Source organism: Colletotrichum truncatum (genome assembly GCF_014235925.2).
Source record: "Colletotrichum truncatum strain CMES1059 chromosome Unknown Contig_0006, whole genome shotgun sequence".
Lineage (NCBI taxonomy): Eukaryota > Fungi > Ascomycota > Sordariomycetes > Glomerellales > Glomerellaceae > Colletotrichum > Colletotrichum truncatum.
Genome location: NW_027222403.1, coordinates 150198 through 173925, shown reverse-complemented (window position 1 = coordinate 173925; position 23728 = coordinate 150198). Strand labels below are relative to the sequence as shown.

Sequence of the window (23728 nt, the reverse complement as noted above, 5' to 3'; positions counted from 1 at the left end):
GCTCAGAAACAGCAATTGGAGGCGCCCATAGGCCCCCCTGAAGGACCTCCGTGGCGGAACATAGCGGCGGGATCCCGTTGGTTCACTCTCGACATGAAACGGACATCTGATTCGTTAGGGAGCTCGGAATAGCTCAGGGATGTAGACATTTCTGGGTAATCCAGCTAATCTTTGAACACTGGACCCCCCAGTCAAACGGTCAAACAATGCTACTATCTATGTAGTATACTATGTATGTAAGTGCACAGGCTGCAGATGGGCCACTTTTGAACCCTTCGTGACCACTGCACAGGGCTCGGGTACCCTGTCGTCCACTGCAAAATGGAAGTCCAGACTAACTCCACCCTAGTCCAGACCACCCGTGAGGTGGATGCAGTCTGGGGGAATGCGGAGTGCAGCCTTGAACCCCCACCGGCTTCCCCCTTTGGGTAATCCGAGGGCTCATATCCAAATCTCACCGTGTCAACGAGCTCATCAAACATCCTTCCTTCTGCGCCACCAACCGAAAAGTCAGTCAGGCCTGATGCCATCGTGACCGCATGACTCCTTTTTCGAACACGCAATGCACGAGGAAAAGGAGACGTACAAAGGGGGAAAGCTATGACTTGGCTTTCCTGTTGGGCTCCCGCTCCCGGCCGAGACCCATCAACCACTTGTCCTCAAGTCTCTGCACACCTGCATCGCCCTCCTTGGCGATCCACTGCTGAACAGTCCAGAATGATTTCAGATACGATGTTCCGAGCACGAAGTCCTCAAATCCGATCGATAAGCCCGTCACGGCCATTTTCCTCCGGACAAATCTGCCCCTGGCATCCGGTGCCGCGTTGGGTGCCGCCACTAACATGATCCACAAGAATATCCCCGGTATTTTCTTCCATGTCGTTAGGCTCACTTTTCTCATTGCCACATACGCGTCCTCGAGCACCTCCTGACTGTCGAAATTTGATATTTGCCTCAGCGAGTTCACCGCCCAACTGTAGATCAAAGCCGCGAGTCGGATCGTCTCGAGCAGCCAGTCGCTCTCGGGGCTGGTCGCTGTGGGCTTCACCGTGGGCATATTTCGCAGCTTCTCGTACAGCCACGATGCCGTGCTTCGGATCTTCGGGGTTCCCGTCGGCAAACTTGGGACCGTAGTGATGGATGTCGTGAGAAACCGAACGTCGTCGAGGATCTTGCTCGCTGTGATACATATCCCAAGCTTCTCTGCAATGCTTTCGAATCTCGTCGTCGATCCCAACAACGGACTATCGTAGCAGTCGGGCCACGTCGTCGGAATGGGCATCTCCTGGTCTCGGATAGGGTCGTTCTCTTGCCAGTAGAGGTCAGTCTCGAAGCAGCACGCGATCTCGTAGTCGGTCCTGGCAGCCAAGTGTAAGTATGCTGCCGCTATGATGTGACGATGAGGTTTTCCATACAGAACAATGATTGACTCGCCAACTACATCTCCAAGGCCCCTCATGCCATTGCGGAGATTGATCATGCGCTTGATGCCTCTCATATGAGCAAACATGCTGTCATCAGCACCCCAGAACCACTTAGGAAATGTTAGTGTCACCATAACCAAAAAAAAGGTCATATCTCCGATATGCCTTTGTTGTTTCGAGTAGAAAGAAGAGCACGGTATTGTTGAAGTAACTGGGAACGGAGAGTAATGTGGAAAGCATCCTAGCAACTTAGACCACGTCGATACGCTCAAGACTTACCTCCATGACGACCAGATTTATAATGCAACGGACCATCTCGACGGCGATTATATCGAAAGGACGTTCCATATACTCGGCAATGATGGTCAGAACACGAGCTTTAAGTGCGAGCGACTCCGAGTTCTTAGTTATCTCCATTCCTTGTTCGAGAGACTGGGTCATCGAAGACATCAAAACTCCAATGTTTGGGAACAATGGAGACTGAAGCATCCAGGGAAGTACTTCGGCCAGGAAAACCGGAGGCTGGCTTTGCCCATCTATCGACACCATATTTGGAGCCACGACTTGGACATCTGCATTGCTCTGTTAGATCCGTCAGCCCAGTAGAGCAGCTCATCGACTTACAGAAATGAAGAAGTTCCATGGTCCTTGGTCCCTCGGGAAGCGGCATCCCGTTGATTGTTGTCACTTCAGAGAGGATTCCGCCAAATGACGCTGGACTATTGTGAAAGAAGGCCATCGGGTCACCATTGCCGTCGAGGAAGAGGTTAGCACGAGCTTTCCTCGTGATCAAAGATTTGTGCTCATCGTCAAGGTCATCGGAGGATTTCCTCAGATCGTTCCATGAAGGGCCACAGGAAGACGGTGACTCTGACCGTGGTTGTCGTTGAATGCGAAAAGCCAATGCTCCTGGCGTCCCCGGGTTCGAAGACGTAGGTGGGGTAGGCAACTGATAATTCGCGGAAGTGACCTCGGGCTGTTTGCCGGTCCCCACAGAGAACGCCGGCAGTTCAAAGGTGTGAATCTGATCCTCATAGGCGGGCTTCGGAACCGAATCGACCTGCGTGATGACACATTCCACCGGGGGGAAGCGCCTGGAGCAGTTTACACATGGGACGTCAGGCCGTCGGATTATGCACTACAACCCCTCATCTCAACACTGATCCAGTGGCAGGCGGGGACTCGGGCGGGATTGTGGTAGAAAGCCCAAAAAAAGGATGCATGGGATATCAGTCACTAACCTTCTGCTTTCGTCGTTGGCATTCCGTACACGATTTCTGTACCCTCATCCGCCGTTTTGGCGGCGGTTTCGATGCTTCTGCCATGATGAGTGAAGAACTGACATTGTAAGAAATAAGACCCTGAGTTTTTATGGCGCTGAGCAGCTGAAAAGGAGATCAAAGAGACTCTTTGGCCACTGGCACGCTATAGATTCAGCCACGGCTGAGCGATGGTGAAGAAAGTATCCCGATTAGGAGATATTTGAGACTTAAAAGAAATTTTGCTATAATAGGCGGTTAAATGCATGGACTCACCATGTTAGGGATTGATACATAAATGCTCTAGTCTAGCTAATGATGAGGCTTGAGTCTTTTTGCTTGTGCTTGTCTTAGTTCGCCTTCAAGTCGCACACGCTGTTGGCATGCGGGTGGCTGAGGATACTACAAGGCATTTGAGGGGAAAAGGTCACCTCCATGGGCTTCTATGTATTTTAGTTCGTGCGTCCATTCTGCAAGTATTCCAGCTCTATCTCAGACCTATCATGTGTTATTGTTGTGTCTGGGTTTTTGTTTTGGGTTTCTTTTCTTTTTCTTTTTTGGGCTTTCCATTGCATACTTTCTACAAAAATGAATGTGACAAGGGTCAGCTCTAGAGATAGCTTGATTAGCTTCGATTCACCATCACCAAGGCGTATTGTGATTGGCGAAATGAAGACCCTGAAAAGTTTCATTCATTAAGTCGAATTCCTTAATTATTCACCTTGTTCATCTCTCGGCCGAGGCACCTGGTCCGCCTACTCTTGTTGCCTATGGCGAGAACATAACTTTGACAATCCTATTTTTAGTGATTTCACCTCCTGCAGCTAAGTCGACTGCATTTTCCCGGCAAAATTCACTCCGCCGGTTATACGTCGGTCTCTGTAAAGGTCGGACACTGCCTCCCAAAGTCCAAGAACGGCGAAGCCTCTTGTGTTCATCTTGGTGTGGGGGTAGCGTCTTGTCACATCCTATTGCTGCTATTGCTGTTACTAGATGCTAAGAAGTCGCAAACAAGCAGGAGAAGTTTATGAGAGGGTGGGGAAATCCCATGTCGGGAAATGCGAACCGCCATGAGACATCACTAACACTCTCCATCACATGTTTCTATCTCGATCACTGTGTTACTGTCCGTGTCCACGACTAATAATGACGATAGAAGGATTTGTCACCCCCGATCCCTGAAATGTATACTACGCCGAACAGGTTTCACCAACGACAGACGTAGATGTTAGAGGAAACATGCAAACGATTCGACAGCCGTTTCTCGGGGTGGCGACCGATGTACGGGATAAAGTAACCAACAGGACTGCTCGTGCATGGCGCCACCGCATGTGTTTGTCGGGTTTGTCCAACAACCTGAAGGATCACTGTCCAGGCCAGACAAGGTCTTGGTATGAAGTCATAGTCTGTCAAGGGAGTGAGAGAAAAAACCATCAATGATCTTAGAAAACCAAAGGGTCTCGGTGGCTTAAGAAATCGAGACAGGGCAAATCGTTTGGTTCTTTTGGCTCTCCCTTCGTGGGTGTGACGAGTGCCGCGCCGCTTGTCGACGCCGATTTCAGGGGGTCTGCCGATTTCCTGCCTCTTGTTCGTCGGCTTACTACATCCTTGAAGTCGGAGGCCCCGCCGCCGAGAACAAGACCCGCTTGGCTGCTTAGCCGATCATCGTCCGACTGCCACCAACGTCGCCTTGGCCGCCCGCTTGGAGGCTGACCGAAAAAAGCGCCCTTGCCAACGTCTGATTGTCCACGCGGCTGACTGCCATCTGCACACGCTTCTAATTTGTTGCCCTGGTGGCCTCGCCTTCTCATGGCACAAGACATACAAGCATGGTGGTAGGCCTGAAGTTGTTGCTTATTTCAAGGCTTAATCGAAATCAGATGGACAAGGACTGTATAAGCATTAAACTCGAGAGGCAGCGCTGAGGGCGTGTCAAGCCATCTAGAACTTCAAATGCAGGCAGTATGATGCCGGAGAAGTGTTGTACTACAAGTGGGTTATGCCTGTCTTCCAGCTGCAACTTGACGTGCCGCACTCTGCATGTCTGGAATGTCCCACCCCAAAACTTTCCACGGCTGTGGTCAACTCCACGGCCGGTTACATTGTCTTATGCCGCTGAGCTTGTTGGGAATCAGAATGGCAATATCGTTCTCCACTCCATGCCTCTTGGCTTGGACGAAAAACCCGCATATTTTCATCCAAGAGGTGGTCAGATGGTCTGCGACACGCGGACTTGCTACACCAGGACTGCTGTCTTCCCCGGACTCCAGTCTTGGATGTTCCACTCCTCCCATTCTGCTGTGTTTAGGCATTGGCCTGCGGCCATGTATGCGATCATGAACCAAGAAAGACTCCTCAGTCCAGGATGTCTGAGATCCACTGAAATTCTTGTCAATGCATCTCTGAAAGGGTTCGCCCACGGGGTTCAAGGTCTATAAACACCCCCGACTGCCCCTCTTATCCATCGCCCCGCCTGTCCTTTGCTTTCTCAAGTTAACAGCAGCTTCATCAGTATTAATTGAGGGGCTTGCAGGTCAATATTAACCTTTCTTGGTACGAGCTTTCAACAAATCGCCATGCCTTCTCCCAAGGTAGACACGGAGTCTCCTGTGGCCGAGGATATCCACACGGAAGCCCGAACCTCTGGGAGCGATGGCCCTTTTGACAAGGGCGCGCGCCCCTCCAATGCGGCCCTTCTTCGGAACCCTCTGACCGGATTCACTCATGACGAGCTCATTAAAGATGTGGACAGCTTCACAGAGAAGTATGGGCTGACTGAGCATCGTGAAGACTTCCGAAAGGGTGCAATGATAGCTCAAGTTAGCAACCGTCCCGATGGGTTCGAAACAGTCACTTCTCTCACAGATGAGGAGAAGGAAGTGCTCCGAAAGGAGATAACTCATCGCTGGCATCAGCCTTTCATGCTTTACTTCCTATGCGCATTATGCGCAGGCTCTGCTATTGTGCAGGGCATGGATCAGACAGCCGTTAACGGTGCCCAAGTAAGTGTAGATTTCCTCGAGTGCACAGGTATTTCAAGCAAATGCTTCTGGGAGCTGCCATGGTGATATAATCACATCTTGGCCCCAATCGTCTCTTTGCTATTGGAGCGACTCAAGATGCCTATACGTTATGAAAAGACTCTCTCTGTAGCTTGATAGCTAACTAATAATCAGGAATTTTACTATCTTACGTTCGACATTACCGACGAACGTATGAAAGGCTTACTCAACGGCGGTACGTTCTATCTCAAAACCTTCACTCAACTAGCAAGAGCGGGAAGTTCTAACGGTACTCTTAGCTCCATATCTCTGCAGCGCACTCTTCGGCTGCTGGACTAGTCCATATCTCAACAAGTGGACGGGACGGCGTGGAACAATCTTCATTTCCTGCTTCTTTTCCGTTGCAACCGGCTTCTGGATGGCTGTCGCCGACACGTAAGTCTTCGTACCAACATAATCAACTGGACCTCTTCTTACCATCTATCGATAGCTGGTACAACTTGCTTCTCGCTCGCTTTGGCTTGGGTCTCGCAGTAGGCGCGAAGAGCAGCACTACGCCTGTGTATAGCGCAGAGAGTACGCCAAAAACCATTCGCGGCGCGTTGACTATGATGTGGCAGATGTGGACAGGTGCGTATACACATACGTTGCGAAAACCATATACGTATATTAATGAACGATAGCATTCGGAATCGCGCTGGGACTAATTGTCTCTGTCGCCTTCAGCAATACCGAGTTCCTTGGGGAAAACACGCAGTGGCGTTGGATGCTGGGTAGCACGTCGCTTCCTCCGTTGATCGTCATGATCCAAGTAAGATATCTACATTCTGTTTCACTCTTCGAAGCCTCCTGTTTGTCTTTCAAGCACAACCTCCTAACACTCATCAGGTCTACTTCTGTCCTGAAAGCCCACGTTGGTATATGGAGAAGGGCAAATACCAGAAAGCCTTTCGCTCCATTTCCAGACTTCGGAACCACCGTATCCAGGCAACCAGAGACATGTACTATGCGCACAAGCTTCTCGAGGTTGAAACGCAGGCTCGTAGCGGTCGAAACTGGAAGGAATTCTTCACCGTCAGGAGAAACAGACGAGCAGCGACGTTCTCGTACTTCGTTATGTTTATGCAACAATTTTGTGGAATAAATGTCGTGTGAGTAGCTATTCTTTCGTTTATAATACTCTCTTGTATCGTGCGAGGCATGATATCTTGTTGGGGGCAGCCATCGGAGCGAGAACGGCCGGGCCGGTCTCCGGCACGGCCCCGTTCGATGTCGAAAATGGACCCACTTCACTCCACAATCCGGCAATGGCACCGGGTCATGGAAGTCTTCTCTGGTGCCGGTAAAACAAGCAAGCTGACAAATATGGTAGGATGTATTATTCTACACAAATATTCCAAGACGGAGGTCAGTCTTCAACTCTTCGATCAGTGTTTTCCATTCAATTAACGCGAACAATAGGCTTTCCCAGGTCCGATGCGCTGCTCACGAGCATGGGAATGGGCCTTGTCAACTGGTTATTTGCGATACCCGCGTTCTACACCATCGACACCTTTGGAAGACGCAACTTACTGCTGGTCACGTTCCCACTGATGGCTATATCCCTAATCTTTACCGGTTTCAGTTTCTATATTGCAGAAGGTACGGCACGGCTTGCCTGCATCGCGACGGGAATTTACATTTTCGCGGCCGTCTACTCGCCCGGAGCGGGCCCCGTACCTTTCACGTACTGCGCTGAGGCTTTCCCGCTGCACATCCGCGACATCGGAATGAGCAGCGCCACGGCCGTCACCTGGGGATTCAATTTCATCATCAGCTTCTCCTGGCCTTCAATGTCTAAAGCGTTTACCCCGACCGGCGCCTTCCTTTGGTACGCCTGCTGGAACTTGTTCGGCCTCGTCGTCGCTTACTTCTTCCTTCCGGAGACGAAGAGCCTGACTCTCGAGGAGCTCGACAGCGTCTTCTCCGTCCGCAACCGCGACCACGCGAAGTATTACATGTCCAAGGCACCCTGGTATGCAAACAAGTATCTTTTACGCCGAGACGTAGACCCCTTCCCGGCTCTATACGAGACGGAAGACAAGGAAAACCACTATGATGGGCAACAAAAGGTCACGACTCAACACAGCGAGGGTGCACTGGTTCAAGACGCGTCTAACGAGAAGTGAAGTTGCTCCGTCTATTAGCATGCAACATGGACGGGGCTAAGTGATGTGATGAGTTTCTGGTAGCAAAGCCCGATACCCGCCGTGGTCATGAACTCCAGTCCGGAAGCTAAATGGGCTCGACGTTGGATGTTCAGGACACTAAAGTGCTTTTTTTCTATCTATATATGTATTTATGAGATCAACAAAGACTTGATAATACTACAATCATTACATCCAGAGAATCATGCAATCATTGAAAGGTATCGACTCAACGCTGGGCTCCTGAGTTATAGCAGGAAGAGGGACCGAAAGGAGAGTACCAAGGGGAAACAGAAGAAGCAGAACTAAAGATGTGAATAGTACAACAAGATGATGCATCGAGCCCACGACAGGAAATTGCCGAAAAAGCAACCAAGAAGGCTACAAGGTCGCACAAGCTAAAAAGAAGAAGGCTCAGGTGGGACGATCGGGCCGGGGCAGAAACCCATCCGACAAAGTCGACATCCCGAGTCCCCGGAACTGGCGCCCATCAATGTTGGGGTCATCTGAAAGCGATGAAACCCCATTAAATTGTTAGGGATCGTTCGATCATCAATGCCGTTGTTGCTTCCTTCCCTCCACCCCTAACCGGAGACAAGGAACCACCATGTTCACCCCGCAAAAAATAGTTGGATCTTTCCTTCTCTCAAACGAACCGCTGCACGGTGCGCGCTTCTCCACTCCCAAACGAAAAAGCATCATGCGGATGCGGGTACATGTGCGTGCCTGTCAAGCTGTCAGATCCAGCGGGGGAGAGAGCACGCACAGCCCAGATCCACAGAAAGGACAATGGCAAAATCTCCAGATCCGCCTCCCAACCAAACTCATTAGTGCCTGCACCAAACCAGCTCTAGTGACCCTCCCCCCCCCACGATTTCCCCCGCGTTTCGGGGGAAGGGATGTTTAGCGCCAAGGAACAAGCATAACCCACTGTCGCGAACGGGACGACGCCCGCTATCAAAAGGCAACGAGCACCGGGCCCAGCCTCCGTGGTAGTGTACGTAGTATACATATACATGGTAGCGCCAATTCCCTGGACGACCGGATTAAGACTGCGGGTGGCGTAGTTCTTGGCGCTATGATCAGGTGACAGACCGTAGCTCCCAGTTGATAAACGTTAGAAACCAGACTATGAAAGTGCATATCGGGCCGTATCCCTGTAGTGTCTAAGCCGAGGCCTCGTTGCCATCTCGCTAACCACCAAGTGGCTGACCATCTACAACCTTCTCTCAAAAGAACTTTATGCATTCGGTAATTTAATTCGGAAACCATCTAGTGAAATAACATCAAGCCAATCTAGCTGTCTTCATTAAAGGAATGCGATCTTATAGTTTCATATAGCGTCACAAGGTTGCCAATGACAAGCGCGCGGAAATCATGAGGTAAATATTGACGTGGATTATTCCTTTATCTCCAAATAAAATTCTATAGGGCCGCCGGCTATGTTCAGTCTTTCCCTACTATCGATATTCTTTTCTTCGTGCCGTAGCAGAATTTTCATCCGGCGCATCTCCAATTCTCTTCCGAATAGATGAGAATCTAACCAAAAACGCAATTACTGCACATTAAGTCGTAATTAAAGCAAACCCGCTTAAACAGTATAACGGAAGAAGGTGGCGTTGTCACCCTTGTGACGCTCAGCCGCCTTCTCCTCGGCAGTGTATTGGCTGGGGTCCTTGTACTCGCGGTCACGGCGAGCGTTCTCGCGGCGCAGGTAGATAGTCATAAAGATCGAGAGGAACATAGACATAGTCAAAGTGGAAAGAAGAGTGCCGTGGCCTGGGTAGTAGTGAGGCTTGTCCTTAGCCTGGTAAAGGAAACCAGCAATGGCACCACCGAGGTTACCGAAGCCTAGTGTCTGTCAGTATCCTATGTTTATCAACAATCTGAGTAGATATTCACTTACCGACATGCATAGCAATACCGACACCTCTCTTGACGGAGCCTCCGATGTTGTTGCCGTTCCAGGCGACACCCTGAGGAACGTTGGGGTAAATGCCAGAGGCGGCGAAGAAGCAGCCAGCATACTTGACACCGTTGCTCTCAGATGAAAGAAGCATGATGAAGCCAGCGATACTGTAAATTTTACGTTAGGTCTTGAGTGAGAGACTTTGAAGACTCGGGCACCACTTACGCAACAGCGCAAAAGAAGATCATGTAAATACCACGCTGGCGCTGACGGTCGGCCAACCAACCTCCGCTGATGCAGCAGACGCAAGCAACAACGTACGGTGGCACGGTCATAAGCTGGGCGGTGTTGTTGGTGTATCCCAAGCCGCTGACAATGGTGGGGAGGAAGAGCGAGTAGGAGTAGAGGGGAGTGTAGATTCCGATGGTGATCACCTGCAAACGGTTAGTGGACAAATCCAGCAAAACTCAGGTGTTAGTAGCAACGGTGCAACTCACCATGTGGACCCAGATCTTCCAGTCCTTAAGGGCATCCCAGAAGTAAACCATGTCGAACTCATCAGCAAGGGCAGATCGGTCCTGCTCGAGGCGGCGGGTGACTTCCTCCTTCTCGGCAACAGTGAGGAACTTTGCAGTGGCCGGATAGTCGTTCATGATGAAAAAGGCAGCGATAGCTATAGGAGAGGCGACGTTAGCCATCAAATCATCAGGATGGGTTAATATAAACTGTGAACTTACCAACAGCAAGGGTGATAATACCCTCGAGGATGAAAATCCAGGCCCAGCCAGGCTTGCCTCCAACTCCCTTCATCTCAACAATACCACGAGCCAGGAGACCTCCGAAGGCGCCAGCAGCGGTGGCAGCAGAGAAGAAGATGGCCATGCGGAGACCACATTCGTGACGTCGGTACCACATCGTGATGCTGATAGGCGTGGGGTTAGATTATGCCAAAATAGGGCGTAACAGAGCACTCACTAATACGTAATTCCGGGAAAGAGACCACCCTCGGCAAGACCGAGAGCCATGCGCGCAGCCAAAAGTCCAGGATAGTTGTGAACCAGACCCATCAGAGTGCAGCAAATACCCCAGGCGATCATGATGGAAGGAATCCAGATGGAGGGGCGGAAGCGCTTCATAGCCAAGTTAGAGGGGATCTCGGCGGCGACATACCAGGGGAAGAAGACAGACAAAGCAACGTTGTAGTCAAGACCCTTCATGCCGAGATCCGCCTCGAGGCCAGCGAGACGAGCATTGCCAATGTTGGTACGATCCAAGAAGGACAGCAGGTAGAGCAGGGCAAGGAAGGGAATGAGGGTCCAGTCGATCTTGCGCAGCAGCCTCTTGGTGGCGGCTTGATCAAACCCGCTTCTCTCAGGGTCACTGGCGTACTCGACCTCAATGGAGGGCTCAAGGTTGCCTTGAGCCTTAACATCCTTTTCTGAAGACGACATGTTGAAGGTTCGACACGAATCGGTCAAGGATGTGTTAATATTGGATGTGGTTGTCAATTGAGGAATTCGACGAGCAGAAAGTTAGGGATTCGAGGGAGATAAAGGTTCGAAGCTTCGGCAAAGGGGGGAATTCGAAGGGTTTGAGACAGCTCGCACTAAATGCCAAGCTGTGTCTCGGAAGAGTATGCGAGATGTGATTCGGGGTCCAATTAAGAAGTCCCGAGGTCGCAGAAGACGAAAATGCAGCTGAAGAGAACTGCTGCGGGTGTCCGAAAATCTGGGGGCGAGATTGGGTAAGTTGAGGTGGTGATATTGTTGAGAGGCTCGGGTGCCGTGGAGATGATGGCGGTCCAAGGCAATATAAGATGAAAACAAGGCCCGAGACTTATCGTTCTCTCCTTGTCTCACTCGACTTGGATTGCGAGAGCAAGGGCAGCAGAGAGATTAGTCGCGAGGAGGTGCAAGGGCGCCGTGAAGGAGAAGAAAAGGAAAAGCAAGAGGGAAGAGTTGTGAGGGTTTGATGGAGAGCCCCGACAATGCTGCCCTCTTTATAATATTTCCATGAGCAGCGGCAGAAATGAGGAGTGATGGGCACTTTAGCGTGCAACAAGGAGCTTTCCATCTACCCATCTTGCCTAAACTCTTGGCAATCTGTGTAAAGCCATGGCTACCAGAATGTTGAAAAAAAAAAAAAAAAAAAAAGAATACAACAATAAAATAATAATAATAATATTAGTCCGGATGTCTCGCCGGGCTAGCAGGCCTACCTGATCCAGGCTCGACTCGAGAGACCAGGATCTGTATCTGCGGCAAGGTCAGGCAAGGCAAGGTACCTTTGTACATGCAACTCAACGCTACCTCAACCCCCAAGACTTCGAACTAAGGCGCTGCAACTCTGCCGCTTCTAAGGATCTGAATCCTGTCAGCTTATCCCCTTTTGGCTCAGGACCAGCCGCAACTTGGCAGGCCATAGGCTGCCCGGTACCGCAACCCTTCTGTACCCTAGGCCTATCTTGCGTTAGTGCAGCTGAGACAGTTACGCCGTCAAGACCATGTATCCCTAGCTTTGCCGCAAATGTAGAGGATACGACGCGACGTGTCCCACCAACGTAGATATGCAGTGAGTGGTGGGTATTTGAGATAATCATAGATGCGCCGTAGATATCTAAGGAATCATCGCGGGACACGACCGTTTCCCCATCCGCTGTCCAACTACCAAAATGAATCCACTTGACCTGCGCCATCCTCTTTTACTGGCCTTTCCCACTCAACTAATCGATGTAGGTCTCTGGCCTAAAGGAAAGAAGGACTTGCCACGCAATCGAGTCTAAACAAACCAACGGCCGCATCGTCGCCATCCGTCCAATGTCTCCACCCCCATCCAGCCATCCAGACTCCGCTCCTAGCTATTTCCCAACTTGTCAGGCCAACAGCCATAGGCCACTCTCTCCCTCCGCATCCAATCTTTCCCCCGCAGAATCAATCTCGTTCATCCGCCCGTCCTTAACCTCCTACCCCGTGAAAGCGCAGTTGCCAAGACCTTGAAGCTGGGGTCTCCTAGCCTCAACCATGCATCTGCTCCGGGTGAGTGGACATAGCCCTCGCTTTTGCCTCCAGTTTTGAAATGAGCAATGAAAGCATGTATATGCTGGCTAATGTTGCAGTTTTTAAGTGTTTGTAGTGTATTTGCCACGGCCAAATGTATCGCACTGCGCCCGTGTGGGCGATACGGACATCATGCCAGGGTCCATGACTTGCGTGCTAGACGGTAAACATGACCACATAATGGCATTTTCACGCTCTCGACACCTTTGACTACCAAGTAGTAATCCACATCCATCTGCACCTCGCTCTTTCGCGACCAGGGGCTTGGGGCAACGGCAGAACACGACTGGTTAGGGAATGCGGCCGCCTAGGCCGCAGGGTAACCTCGACCTGCGCGCCTTTGCTGATCCGAAAAAGCCAGCATCGCACGGCCTCATGAACCACAGTTCTGGTTGAGACATAACAAGAGAACTCCGAAATATTGAAGGTAAGACATTGGTACCCAAGAGACATGAACATGCAAGGTGTCACGGGAAGTACAAGCAATCGGACTCTCCACTCCGCAAGCCAAGGCTTTGCAGTGACGCTTGATTAGTGCTCACGGTCTTATCAATGGCGATGTAACCGATGATAACGATGACTTTTACATGTATGTGACGGCATTCTTTTGATATCCGGATTTCGAGGACCCTTTGGAACTCGATCTTCGAGAAGACGCTTCTCGTTCCTGTGCCACGATATGCCATGACACGGCAGAACATGGGATGCCGCAGCCAAGAGAATCAATGTCATGGTGCCATGTGCCTTTCCGCCGAGATGGGAGAGATGTTTCCCCTCGTCCTCCAAGCCACAAAAACACCAGGAGTCACACAGACGCTGGGAGGCCTTCTTTGGAGATGGGAGGCATGCTGGGTGGTTCTTGGCTCACCTGGCGGCCACGTGTACGGGAGGGCTAGAGAAGATTAGCGCCGGTCGAATGGAATATTTTCCCCAATAGGTAGTTTTGGCAAGACTCGAAAAAAAGTATGACAAGAGATTTGGGGGTTACGAGATGGCAGGGAGACCGGCGAGAAGAAGGGGGGGCGAAGCTTCTGGTGAGGGGGAGGATGAGCGCCACGAGGAATGAAGCCAGCGAATGCAGTCAAGACGGGAGGCACAAGATGAGCCGGGATGGGCTAAAATGGTATGGGAAAGGGAGGGGGGCGATTCGACGGTAGGCGACGAAGAGGTCCTTGGGATTCTAAAGCTTGAAGAAGCTTGAGAAGCTTGAGAACAGGCGAGGGGTTAGTCTCTGAAAGCAAACAAGGCTAGGATTAAGGGGACAAGACGAGACGGTGATGAAGACCAAGACAAATGGACAGAAGACGAAGGCAAAGGCAAAGGGAAGAAGCTACAGACTTGGACGAGGACGTTTTTGGTGTTGTCTTGGCTGACAAGGACCCCGGACGAGACGAACCTAATGAGGCAGAACGACCGAATTTCCGACAGCTTGGCGCGCGCTAGTCTGCTCCGCCACTGTTCCCCGCTGACTCCAGCCCAAGCAGGGCAGGCACATGTTTTGACAAGACACGGGGTACGTCTGCAATATACTTGCTGAGAAAGATAGGCAGAGGGGACACACACACATAAACACAACCAAACGTCCCCTTTTGTCAAGGATCTGGGAGGGAAGCCTTGGGCCAGAGCTGATAATGACGGGGAGGGGGGCAATTGGTCGCTGGATGTGACGACAGCATCCCTTAGACGAGCTGGCTGATCAGCAAATGGTACAGCAAACCTATTGGACGGCAAGAATGGTCGATCAGATAGGCACTCGGGTCAGGAACAACGTGGCTGATACGGATACAGATATCAGCCGCGAATGTATCCGTACCAATGCGGGACAAGGTCAGGTAGGTGCATGATTCAAGGTTAAAGGGTAGTTCAGACTCCCGTGAGAGAGCTTCCTTCGGCCCTAGCTCCCGCCAGATTGGTTGGTGATATGGAGGGTGGCGACAAGGCATCAAATCAAACTGAAATAACCCCCAAGAAAAGAATCTCGCGTCAGCGAAGGGAAATAAATAGTGCCCACGACGTACGTAGTACTACGTAGGAGTGAGATAAAACATCCACTGCAAGAGACGTAGGCGGTACGTATACAACAAGTACACTGAACGCTACATAGTAGGCATTTCCTTTACCCCATGATTTTGCTCTAGCAGGTGGACAGGCCTGCCCCGCCAGATTAGGTTTAAGTTTAGGCAGGTTGGGGAAGAACGTCGGTCAACCCACAAACATCAATTGAATAGTACTCTGTTTGGTCCGTGTGTGGATTTGCTGGCGGGTAATTAACTCCACCTAGCCCCATCGCAGTGGGACTGTCAGCGGCTGGCTCGTCCATTGAGGTCACCAGAAACAAAGATTAGGGTATGTGGGATAAAGTTCGGCCGTTTGTTGCTGGCAGCTGCCGTCTTTTTTCAGAGAACGAACCTTAATTAGAGGAAGGTGGGAAGCAGGAGGGAGGGGAAGAAGGGCAAGCAAGTAAAATGAGGATTTGTTTGATGAGCTTCTACTCCAAGCACGACAAACGTGTGTAAATAGTAATACGATAGTTGAGACAAAAACAATGTTTGCAATACTTTGTACAATTTAGCTTTCTTTCTTTTTTTTTCTTGTCTCACCATTCCTTTTCTTTATTTTGGTCACAGCTCGCTATTTTCTTTGATGTCGCCTTGCCTGGCTCCTTCCCGACCTTACCTTCCTTGGCCCCCTTCCCCCCCTTCTTTCCTCCCCCCCTGTCGCATCCTACCCACGTTGCTTCTCTGGGAAGTATTTTCAACCACTTCCCGTGCCTCACCCAAGACGAAATGCCCTAACGAATGGCACTGTTGGACGACACCGCACCACATGCACCATCTCACCGTTACCATGCCTCCCTTACAAGTAGCCTCGACAGGCTCAGGATCTTGCCGGCTACTTGGTTGCTGACGAAATACAGATCAGAAAATGATGAGTACGACGCTGACGGATGACATGCACCCTTTGGTTGTTCTTACAGTTGGCTCCATATTTTGGGATGCTTGGTCTACTCAACCAACCATGGACATGCACCCCTGCCCCTACCCTGCCTCTGCCTTGGGCCAGGATATGCAGAAGGACGCGTTGTGTTCCGACCAGGGGGTGAAAGGGTTGGCCCCTTTTTTAGGCGAACGTCTAGACTTTCAGACAGCATTCTACGTACCAAACCCACGACTGCCCCAACTCAACGACGACAAATCATTCTTGGCCATTACTTGGCACCGCACAACGTCTTCTCCCCCGGGGCTCCGAAGGTGCTCACACACACTGCGGACCCTGTGCAGTGCCCTCCTAATATTCCATCTACACCTCTACGAAGTAAACTCCGTCTTTCTGTGGTGCCTTCCCCGCAGTCTTTCTGACTACTTGTCATCATTAATACGGATGGGGTCTCACGGTATATGGATAAGCCAAACGGGACTGGGACATATCCTCCGCTCACGCACATCATTACGGCATTGACTTCTTTCCCCCGCGAGCCAAGAAAACTAGTTGTCAGGCTGCCGTCCTCTATGGCCCGTCCTCCTTTGTGTTGCTCCTCACCTGCTCTGTTCTACTCGCTGTAACCCTTACGAAAACAGAATGCTTTCCCGACTCCTGACACCAACACCGGTGTATAGGCCATTGTCTTGTTTTCCTTGGTGCACCCTTGGGATTTTCAGGTCCCTCACCGCAGCATTACATGCCAGGGTTGCGTCCTGCGTATTTCTCAGTCAAGTTTGCCATTTAAACAGAGTCCTCATCTCGGCCAAAGAGTCCTGACTCGTTCCCAGGCCCGATGATCAAGGGCAATGTACTAATGTCCAACACCACCAGTCTCTTGCCGTTAGCTTCTCGTCCCTTATTAGCGCGACGGTCAAGCCCGGACTTTACCCCAAGCAGGCAACCTAAACGGGTTGGTTCATGGAACAAGGTCTGGGGAGGGGCGCCAAATTCTCCTTGTAGTGACCGTCGCTTCATTCTCGATCCAGTGCCTCCGTCGGTCGAATGGCTGTCTGGGCGCCCAGACACCTGCAAAAGCCTCATCGTTGTTCGCGCGGGGGCAAGAAGCAACGCGAGGCTTCCTTGAGAAGATGGTTCCTTCATCACCGACAGCAGGCCCACGATGGCTTGCGAATGTACCGCGCAGTTTGTGGCATGCATACCTACCTCCCTTGCCCCAACCCCCTGAGACACGGTATCAAGTGGTGATGATTACCTGCTTATCGAAGGGTGCCGATCTTCTCTTGGCCTTTGAATCCATTGGCAGGGCCCTTAAAGGTGGTCCCCTTCGGGCTGAGGATCGAGGCCCTTTTGTGAGTCGTCGAAATGCGGTGCGGTCTATGAAGAATCATGGGGAAATGATGCCTCACTCAGCAAACACACACACCCCTTTCGAAAGTCCAAGCCACTTGCCCATCAAAAAAAAAAAAAAAAAAAAAAAAAAAAAGATGTCTTCGGGCCAAAGATGAACCTCTCTCGGATTCCCCATCTCTATCTTTGCGCGCAAATACCTGGAGACTCGTCAATATTGCCGTCGAGACGAGCTGGCACAAATAGCGGAACACCTGCACTTTGTAGAGAACTACGCGATCAGAATCCATGCCCTATGCGGTCAGACATTCAGATTCCTTACACCCAAGTGGCGCACGTACTTCCTCGCTTCCAGCCGTGAGAATCTCCCGAGAAGAGGAAGGAGCAAGTTGTTCTAGACTTCTTCGTATCCTCGACAATGTTGGGTCGCGAAATTTGCAGTTTTGGACGACGGGTTGGAACGCTTTTGGAATTTCTTCCGTGCGCGAGATATCTTGGGCAGATCAGGGGTCGGTTACAAGCACAGCTAAGCAATCGCCTAGGATACAACGCATGCGACAGCTCATGCGTAATCTCAATTGCACCAATTGTTTTGGTAGTCCGAGACCGGTAGTGTGGGGGAGGATTCGGAATCCGTTCCCCGGTCTCTTGTTACTCCCTCGTCTCATACTCCCCTGGTCTGCCGCCTCACCGAGCTCACCGGCCACCGGGTCAGTTGAGTTAGATAAAGAGTTTCTGTGCCAGTTGAATAAAGGGTTCGTTCCCTGGCAGCTCTGCAACAGGCAACCCTTGAACCTGGGAATGTAACGCTTGCCTCTGTGCAGTTTGGCGCCTAATGGTAGTCCTGCAATAACCCGTACTAGGCGAACCGCGTATCGGCCCCGACCTCGCCGCCGGCTAATTCCACCTCGGACAGGAGATCGGCCACCGCACCATTCATGGCTCAACGCCTCCCGAGACTGGGCTTCTGCACGTATTTCATGCCGTTGCTCTGTTGGCTGACGAGATGAAGTTGTACTGGGAGAGATTCTTGTCGGATACGACGTGCCGCCGAGCCCCTTGCTGCCAGGGGTAATGTTTTCTTTCTCAGCTCTCACACAGCACATGCGTTTGAGACTCACTTCCATCCGGTCCCCCAAGTGAAAATCTTTTTCAGCTGCCTTAATGGGATGCGGCTAAAAACAGAAAAAAGCCATGAATTGCGCCTTGGTGGTAATTATTGAAGTTATTACGGCCGTTCCGATCCGGTTCCTGGGACACGGGTGGCTGCGGCTCAGGCGGATTTCCAAGCATACCCAACCTATATCGTATGGGTAAGGTACGACTAAGGGAGGAGGACTAAGAACATAAACGTCGTGTTGTGCGAGAAGCCATCGAGGAAAGTATACTGTGTCCGGGCCATACGTAGCAACTTGAATGAAGAGAATATTGAGCCATGCACAACCGAATCATAAGCCTGAGCCATCCTCTCTCTGTTGAGGCGAGACAACGATTGATTCTTTGCATAAAATGCCGGCGTGTGGCAACAAACTGATACCCTGAACATTCTAGACCCCGTGTCTTGATACCTTCATTCACATCCGCAGGGCACCTTGTCCATAGCGACCAACCGTCTCATAGCCTAAAGAAGCATTGCCGCCATGTCGTCGACGTACTCGCGACATCCACATACCCTTTTCGTCCTCTTCATCCTTGTTCTCCCCCCCCCCTTCAGCCACTCAACTAATCCTCGCCGTCTTTGTCCAAAGTAACAGCCTTATTCTCCCTATTGTTCTTATTGCCGTTCCCCTTTCCTTTGTCTTCTTCGGTCTCATGTTTGCACCCTGTCTTATTCGGCCTCTTCTAACCCTTACGATTGCAAATATCGCGTGTATCAGGTGGGGCGTAAGGTTCGCATGGGAGGGCCCCAACAAACTCCGAATACTCTTCCCCCCTAGGTTCAGGACGATGACATTCCGACTTCCCAATACATACAACGTGCATCAAAGTGTCTCTTTGGTCCACTTCACGGCCATTCGATTGAAATTAGCAACTGCCTTGAAGGCGTAAATGCCTGGCAAAGAAACTAGCAAAACACATCTCTATCTGTACATATGCGCACTTTTTACTATTTTACCTTCTAGCCATGCAAACAAGTACTCCTATGCACCCAAACCCTACCCACATTATCATGATATCAAGCAGCCATTCTGGGTCTAGCACCGGCCGCACACATACGCTCCAACACACCATCCAAGGCTCACAGTGCCTCGACAGCTTTAAGCAAGACCTCGACACCCCTTTTGCCGACTTCATCACCGCCGTTGAGTAACGATGCCACGTCGCTAAGCATACCCAGAGGGATGTAGCAACCTGATCTGGCCTTTTCCAGGCTCTCCTTAAGCCTGCTAGTATGCTCCCACTCTTTAGCTGCAACCTCGGCTCTCTCAATAACACGATTAGAGATGCCACACATGGCTGCACAGTGCATTCCAAAACTGCCCTCCGCGATACCATCCTCCAACTTGTACAGAAATGTGACGCGACGCTGTTCTTCATCAACATGGATCTGCATGCGGCGTGGTCTGATTTCAGGGTGATTCTCGAATTCCGTGGCGAGAGAATGGTAGTGAGTTGCGAAAAAGCCCATGCAGCCTACATGTGTGGCTACATGGTGCAGAACAGCTTGCGCAACAGCTACTCCGTCGTAAGAGCTGGTACCACGTCCAAGCTCGTCCAAGATAACTAGAGATCGTGGAGTGGCTTCCGACAGAATCTTTTTCGTCTCCGACAGCTCGACAAAGAAAGTCGACTGTGAAGCAAAAATGTTGTCGTTTGCACCCAACCGTGACATGATACGGTCAACTGGAGTAAGCCTTGCGGACAAGGCGGGAACATAACATCCAATTTGTGCCATGATAACTGCAATACAAGACTAGGTGACATGGTTAGCGTGTGGACTATTTAGAACAGACTATTCTTACCATTCGTAGTACAGTTGACTTGCCAGCAGCGTTCGCACCGGTCAGCAGGTTGATGTTGGCGGTTTGACCTCCCAGCTTGACATCATTGGGGATGAAGTCGGCCACTGTGTCTAGCATGCAAGGGTGGCGAAGTTCCTCGAATTCAACAACGCTCCTCTCTTGGTCGACAAACTCCGGCCGGCAACTAGGTTCACCTAGCGACGCTGATGCCCGAGCAAGACTGATGAGACAGTCAAGCTGAGCTATGATTCGGATCGACTGGGCCCAAGTCTCATAGTCAGCGTCGAAACGCCGGAAGAAGCGTACAGCAACTTCTTTAACAATCTGAGAATGAGTCTCCTCTGCCTCTTGAAGTTCTCGAACCAAATCCGTGAGCTCGTGAAAGTAGTAACGCTTGACGCTCGCGGTTGCTGACATTTGGCGCCAATTGTTCGGCACCTTGACCGCTTTGGGAACCTCAATTTGGTACACCTCCTTGCCAATATCAGTAAACTTAATGGCCTTGCACTTCAGTTCTGACTTTTTGCTCCCTAGAAGCGATTGCAGCTCCTGTTTGATCTCTTCGATACGGTCCTGGCTGTTGTCGAAATCCTCCTCAATGCCGCGCTCAGGAATGAGCAACCGTTCATCTCTGGCCTTCTTTCGATCGAACGCCGTCTTCCAGTAGGATAGAGGTTCGCTCAGGTTAGGCATCGAAGAGAGAAGCCGGTCGACGAGGCCGTTACCTCCACCAAAGGCACCCAACAGTCCCATAGTGTACTCGATCTGTTCGAACCCTTCCAGTACGCGCACGAAGTCCTCTGGCTTGCACAGTGTGGCGTGAATCCTCGAAATCAGGCGTTCCAAGTCTGGCATCTTGGTCATCTGTGACGAAAACTGCTCTCGTACACCTCGGTCAGAGTTGAGCATGTCGACAGCATCAAGCCGCTCATTAATCCGCTGGATATCACAAAGTGGATGGCACACCCACTGGCGGAACAGACGTTTGCCGAATGGTGTGACACATCGATTCAGTAATGTGAAGAGGGTGCCCTCATGCCCGCCATTCACAGTGTTGGAGAAAATCTCCAGGTTGATCAATGTCTGGCCATCCAAGATGAGCGTGCCGTTGCGGCGAATAGGGGTATACCACTCAAAATTGCCCTGCGACAGCAGGCTTCCTTCAAGCTTTAAAAACTTGAGATAATGAATCAAGCCACCAAGAGCGGACATGAGCAGATCTTTGCCTTGGGCTTGCGCCAGAGTCTCCGGCAAAACCTCGTCATCGTCGTCTTCCTTTGAAAAGTATCCACTGCTTGTGATTTCTCGGCGGCTCATGTCGGCATCCAAAAACTCAGTGCCTGGCTTGAGATAGTTCCAAATGGTCATCGGAGATGTGTTATTCTTGAGAATTCGAATAGCCTTGGTCGAAAGCCGAGACTTTTCCAGGATGAGCTCTCTAGGACTGGTCTGGGCAACGAAAGTCTCGAACTTTGTCAGGTCGGCATCATCTTCAAATTCTGAAATGAAGAACTGTCCAGTTGCACAGTCCACAAACGTGATTCCAAACGCAGGGTTGCCGTCGATGACTGACTCCTTGATAGAAGCGCAGTACGTCGCCAGATCATCCTGCAACATACTTCCGTCTACAAGAGTACCTCCTGTCAGAATGCAAGCCAACTCACGGCGGATAATCTTGTCGGCCTTCTTTCCCTTAGCGGAGGAGTCATCTCTCTCCCTCATCTCTTTACCCAGAGCAGACTCCATTTGATCGACTCGGGCAACCTTGTAGCCTTTGGCGACGAATTGGTTGACCCACATGTCGAGAGAGCTCTCGGGAACACCGACCATGCGCATGTTGACACGATCAGTGAGCTTCAGATCAAAAAGCTGATGCCCGATGGTCGCATCGTTTTCGTAAAGCTCGTAGAACTTTCCCTTCTTGAAGAAGACGACAGTATCCCAGAGCTTCTGCTTTATCTCCCAGTATTGTTTCTCGAATGGTGAGAACTTGTTCCACGCTCCGGGAGGTATGTAGATGGAAGAAGGATCGTGTTCAGCATGACCGGGGGGGTTCCGGTTGATGTCCTGAATGTTGGCCAACCAAGGATAGCGGTCCTCGGGCTCTTTGGTGTGAGGCTTCTCCTTGCGATTAGAGACTGCTGGTCGGCGCATTGCGGGACTATTGGAGGTCCGAGGGCTACCGGAAGCAACATGGTTTGGATCATAGCGCCACTTCTGGGCCGTTGAAGTGGACGGTATTTCTTCCATAGTCTCGTCCTCTTCGTAATGCTCTTCTTCTTTGATAGGAGACGAGACCGTTGTTTTCTTTCGTGATTGGGTCGTCTTGGTAGTGTCACGGCGCTTCCTCTTTTTGGAGCGGGATGGACCGTCTGACTCGTCAGATACGACGAAATCGGCCATTTCTGATGTTCAAGTCAACATATTGTAACCTCGTACCGGCGGCATGACCTTACCATCATCCTCATCGACTGCATCATTGCTCTCGGCGTCCTCATAGTCATCGCCATCGTCAACCGGTACAGCTGGTGTCTTAGTGCGGCTGCGCGAGCCTGCAGCTCGAATACGAACAAATGGGTCTTCGTCTTCGTCGTCGGATGGTTCTGCATAATTAACCGGCTTTCTCGACTAAAAAAGAGACAAGTCAGATTACAACTCATCAACGTGTGGTTAAAAGGAGCAGAAGAAACTCACCTTGCGCGTAGGGCTCGAGGATGCCAGAATTGGTCTGGTACTTGAGATCTGCAAATTTGCCATGTTTAGCTGGAGTAAACGGCAGTTTAAAGAAGTCATGAGCTACCTTGAGTCCTGTACTGCCTATGTTTTCCTGGGAGCTCGAAGGTTCCAGAGCATCGCTACTGGGTACTGGGGTAAAGCTCGGAGGTGGCTTAGACTTGGGGAGCGAGTTCGTTCGCGTCGACTCTTTCAAGCATGGGGACGAGTCGGGAGCCGGTGCAGCAGCCTTGGGGGTTGAACGAGAGACAGAACTAGCAGGCTTAGAAAAGAACTGCATGATGGTCTTTTGAGTACCCCCAGCTGAAGATGGCTGCCGCTTGAGCGAGGTGGGAGTTTTAGCCGGCGTGCGAGCGGCTGGGGAAGATTTGTCTCCCATGGCTGCGACGTCTCTCGAATCGGACTGTTATTCGTTTGGGAGAAGGACAAATAAAGGGAAGTCTTGCAAGAAAACAAATCAAGACGGCGACAAGTTTGATCTGTCCACCCTAGGGTTTGGCAGGTCAGCGGAAGAATAGTGGTGGAAGTGGGAGGCAAATTGACAAAACAAACAGACACCCGCTATTGAAACGGAGCGTTGGTGTCCTCCTGGTCAGAAGCTAAAAGAGGGACGAGGAAGAAGGCGGCAGTAGCTATGCGTAGGTGGGTGTATACCTTTTTCAGACTGGAGGCAGTCCTGGGGTTCGGCAGTGCTACAGGGAGGCGCGTCGGGAAAGATCGTGGAGTCGCGTAACCGCGTCGCCGCGTTCTGCGTTTAATTGAACAGCCAGTACCCCTTGTAAGTGTAGTGGGCGTGCCTCGCAGAGGCTCACATTTAACTCCTCAAAAGTGGGGGGAGAAGGACAAAAAAGAAAGCACAGGCCATTTTCTGTGGTTGGGTAATTGCTAGCACGCGCTGACTATCAA

At 51.0% G+C, this 23728-nt stretch overlaps 4 protein-coding genes across 4 annotated transcripts; 1 reads left to right on the top strand and 3 right to left on the bottom strand.

Moving 5' to 3' along the window:
- Window positions 1-598: 598 nt before the first annotated feature.
- On the bottom strand, window positions 599-2749 carry CTRU02_209307 (Zn(2)-C6 fungal-type DNA-binding domain protein; the record flags this gene model as incomplete). The annotated part of the gene is made up of 5 exons (XM_036726859.1): window positions 599-1358; window positions 1416-1534; window positions 1704-1996; window positions 2049-2562; window positions 2666-2749. 5 exons carry the CDS (start codon window positions 2747-2749, stop codon window positions 599-601), a joined length of 1770 nt encoding a protein of 589 aa, XP_036581568.1.
- Window positions 2750-5259: 2510 nt separating this feature from the next.
- On the top strand, window positions 5260-7853 carry CTRU02_209306 (MFS myo-inositol transporter; the record flags this gene model as incomplete). The annotated part of the gene is made up of 8 exons (XM_036726860.1): window positions 5260-5685; window positions 5860-5920; window positions 5985-6120; window positions 6176-6315; window positions 6369-6496; window positions 6574-6836; window positions 7058-7092; window positions 7147-7853. The coding sequence occupies 8 exons, from the start codon at window positions 5260-5262 to the stop codon at window positions 7851-7853; spliced, it is 1896 nt and encodes a 631-aa protein (XP_036581569.1).
- A 1609-nt stretch (window positions 7854-9462) lies between these two features.
- On the bottom strand, window positions 9463-11231 carry CTRU02_209305 (high-affinity nicotinic acid transporter; the record flags this gene model as incomplete). Its single annotated transcript, XM_070205243.1, has 6 exons — window positions 9463-9722; window positions 9778-9947; window positions 10006-10214; window positions 10278-10453; window positions 10518-10702; window positions 10756-11231. The coding sequence occupies 6 exons, from the start codon at window positions 11229-11231 to the stop codon at window positions 9463-9465; spliced, it is 1476 nt and encodes a 491-aa protein (XP_070060891.1).
- Window positions 11232-19365: 8134 nt separating this feature from the next.
- CTRU02_209304 (DNA mismatch repair protein msh6) lies at window positions 19366-23201 on the bottom strand (the record flags this gene model as incomplete). Its single annotated transcript, XM_036726862.1, has 5 exons — window positions 19366-20040; window positions 20090-22494; window positions 22546-22717; window positions 22784-22831; window positions 22890-23201. The coding sequence occupies 5 exons, from the start codon at window positions 23199-23201 to the stop codon at window positions 19366-19368; spliced, it is 3612 nt and encodes a 1203-aa protein (XP_036581571.1).
- Between the last annotated feature and the right edge of the window lie 527 nt (window positions 23202-23728).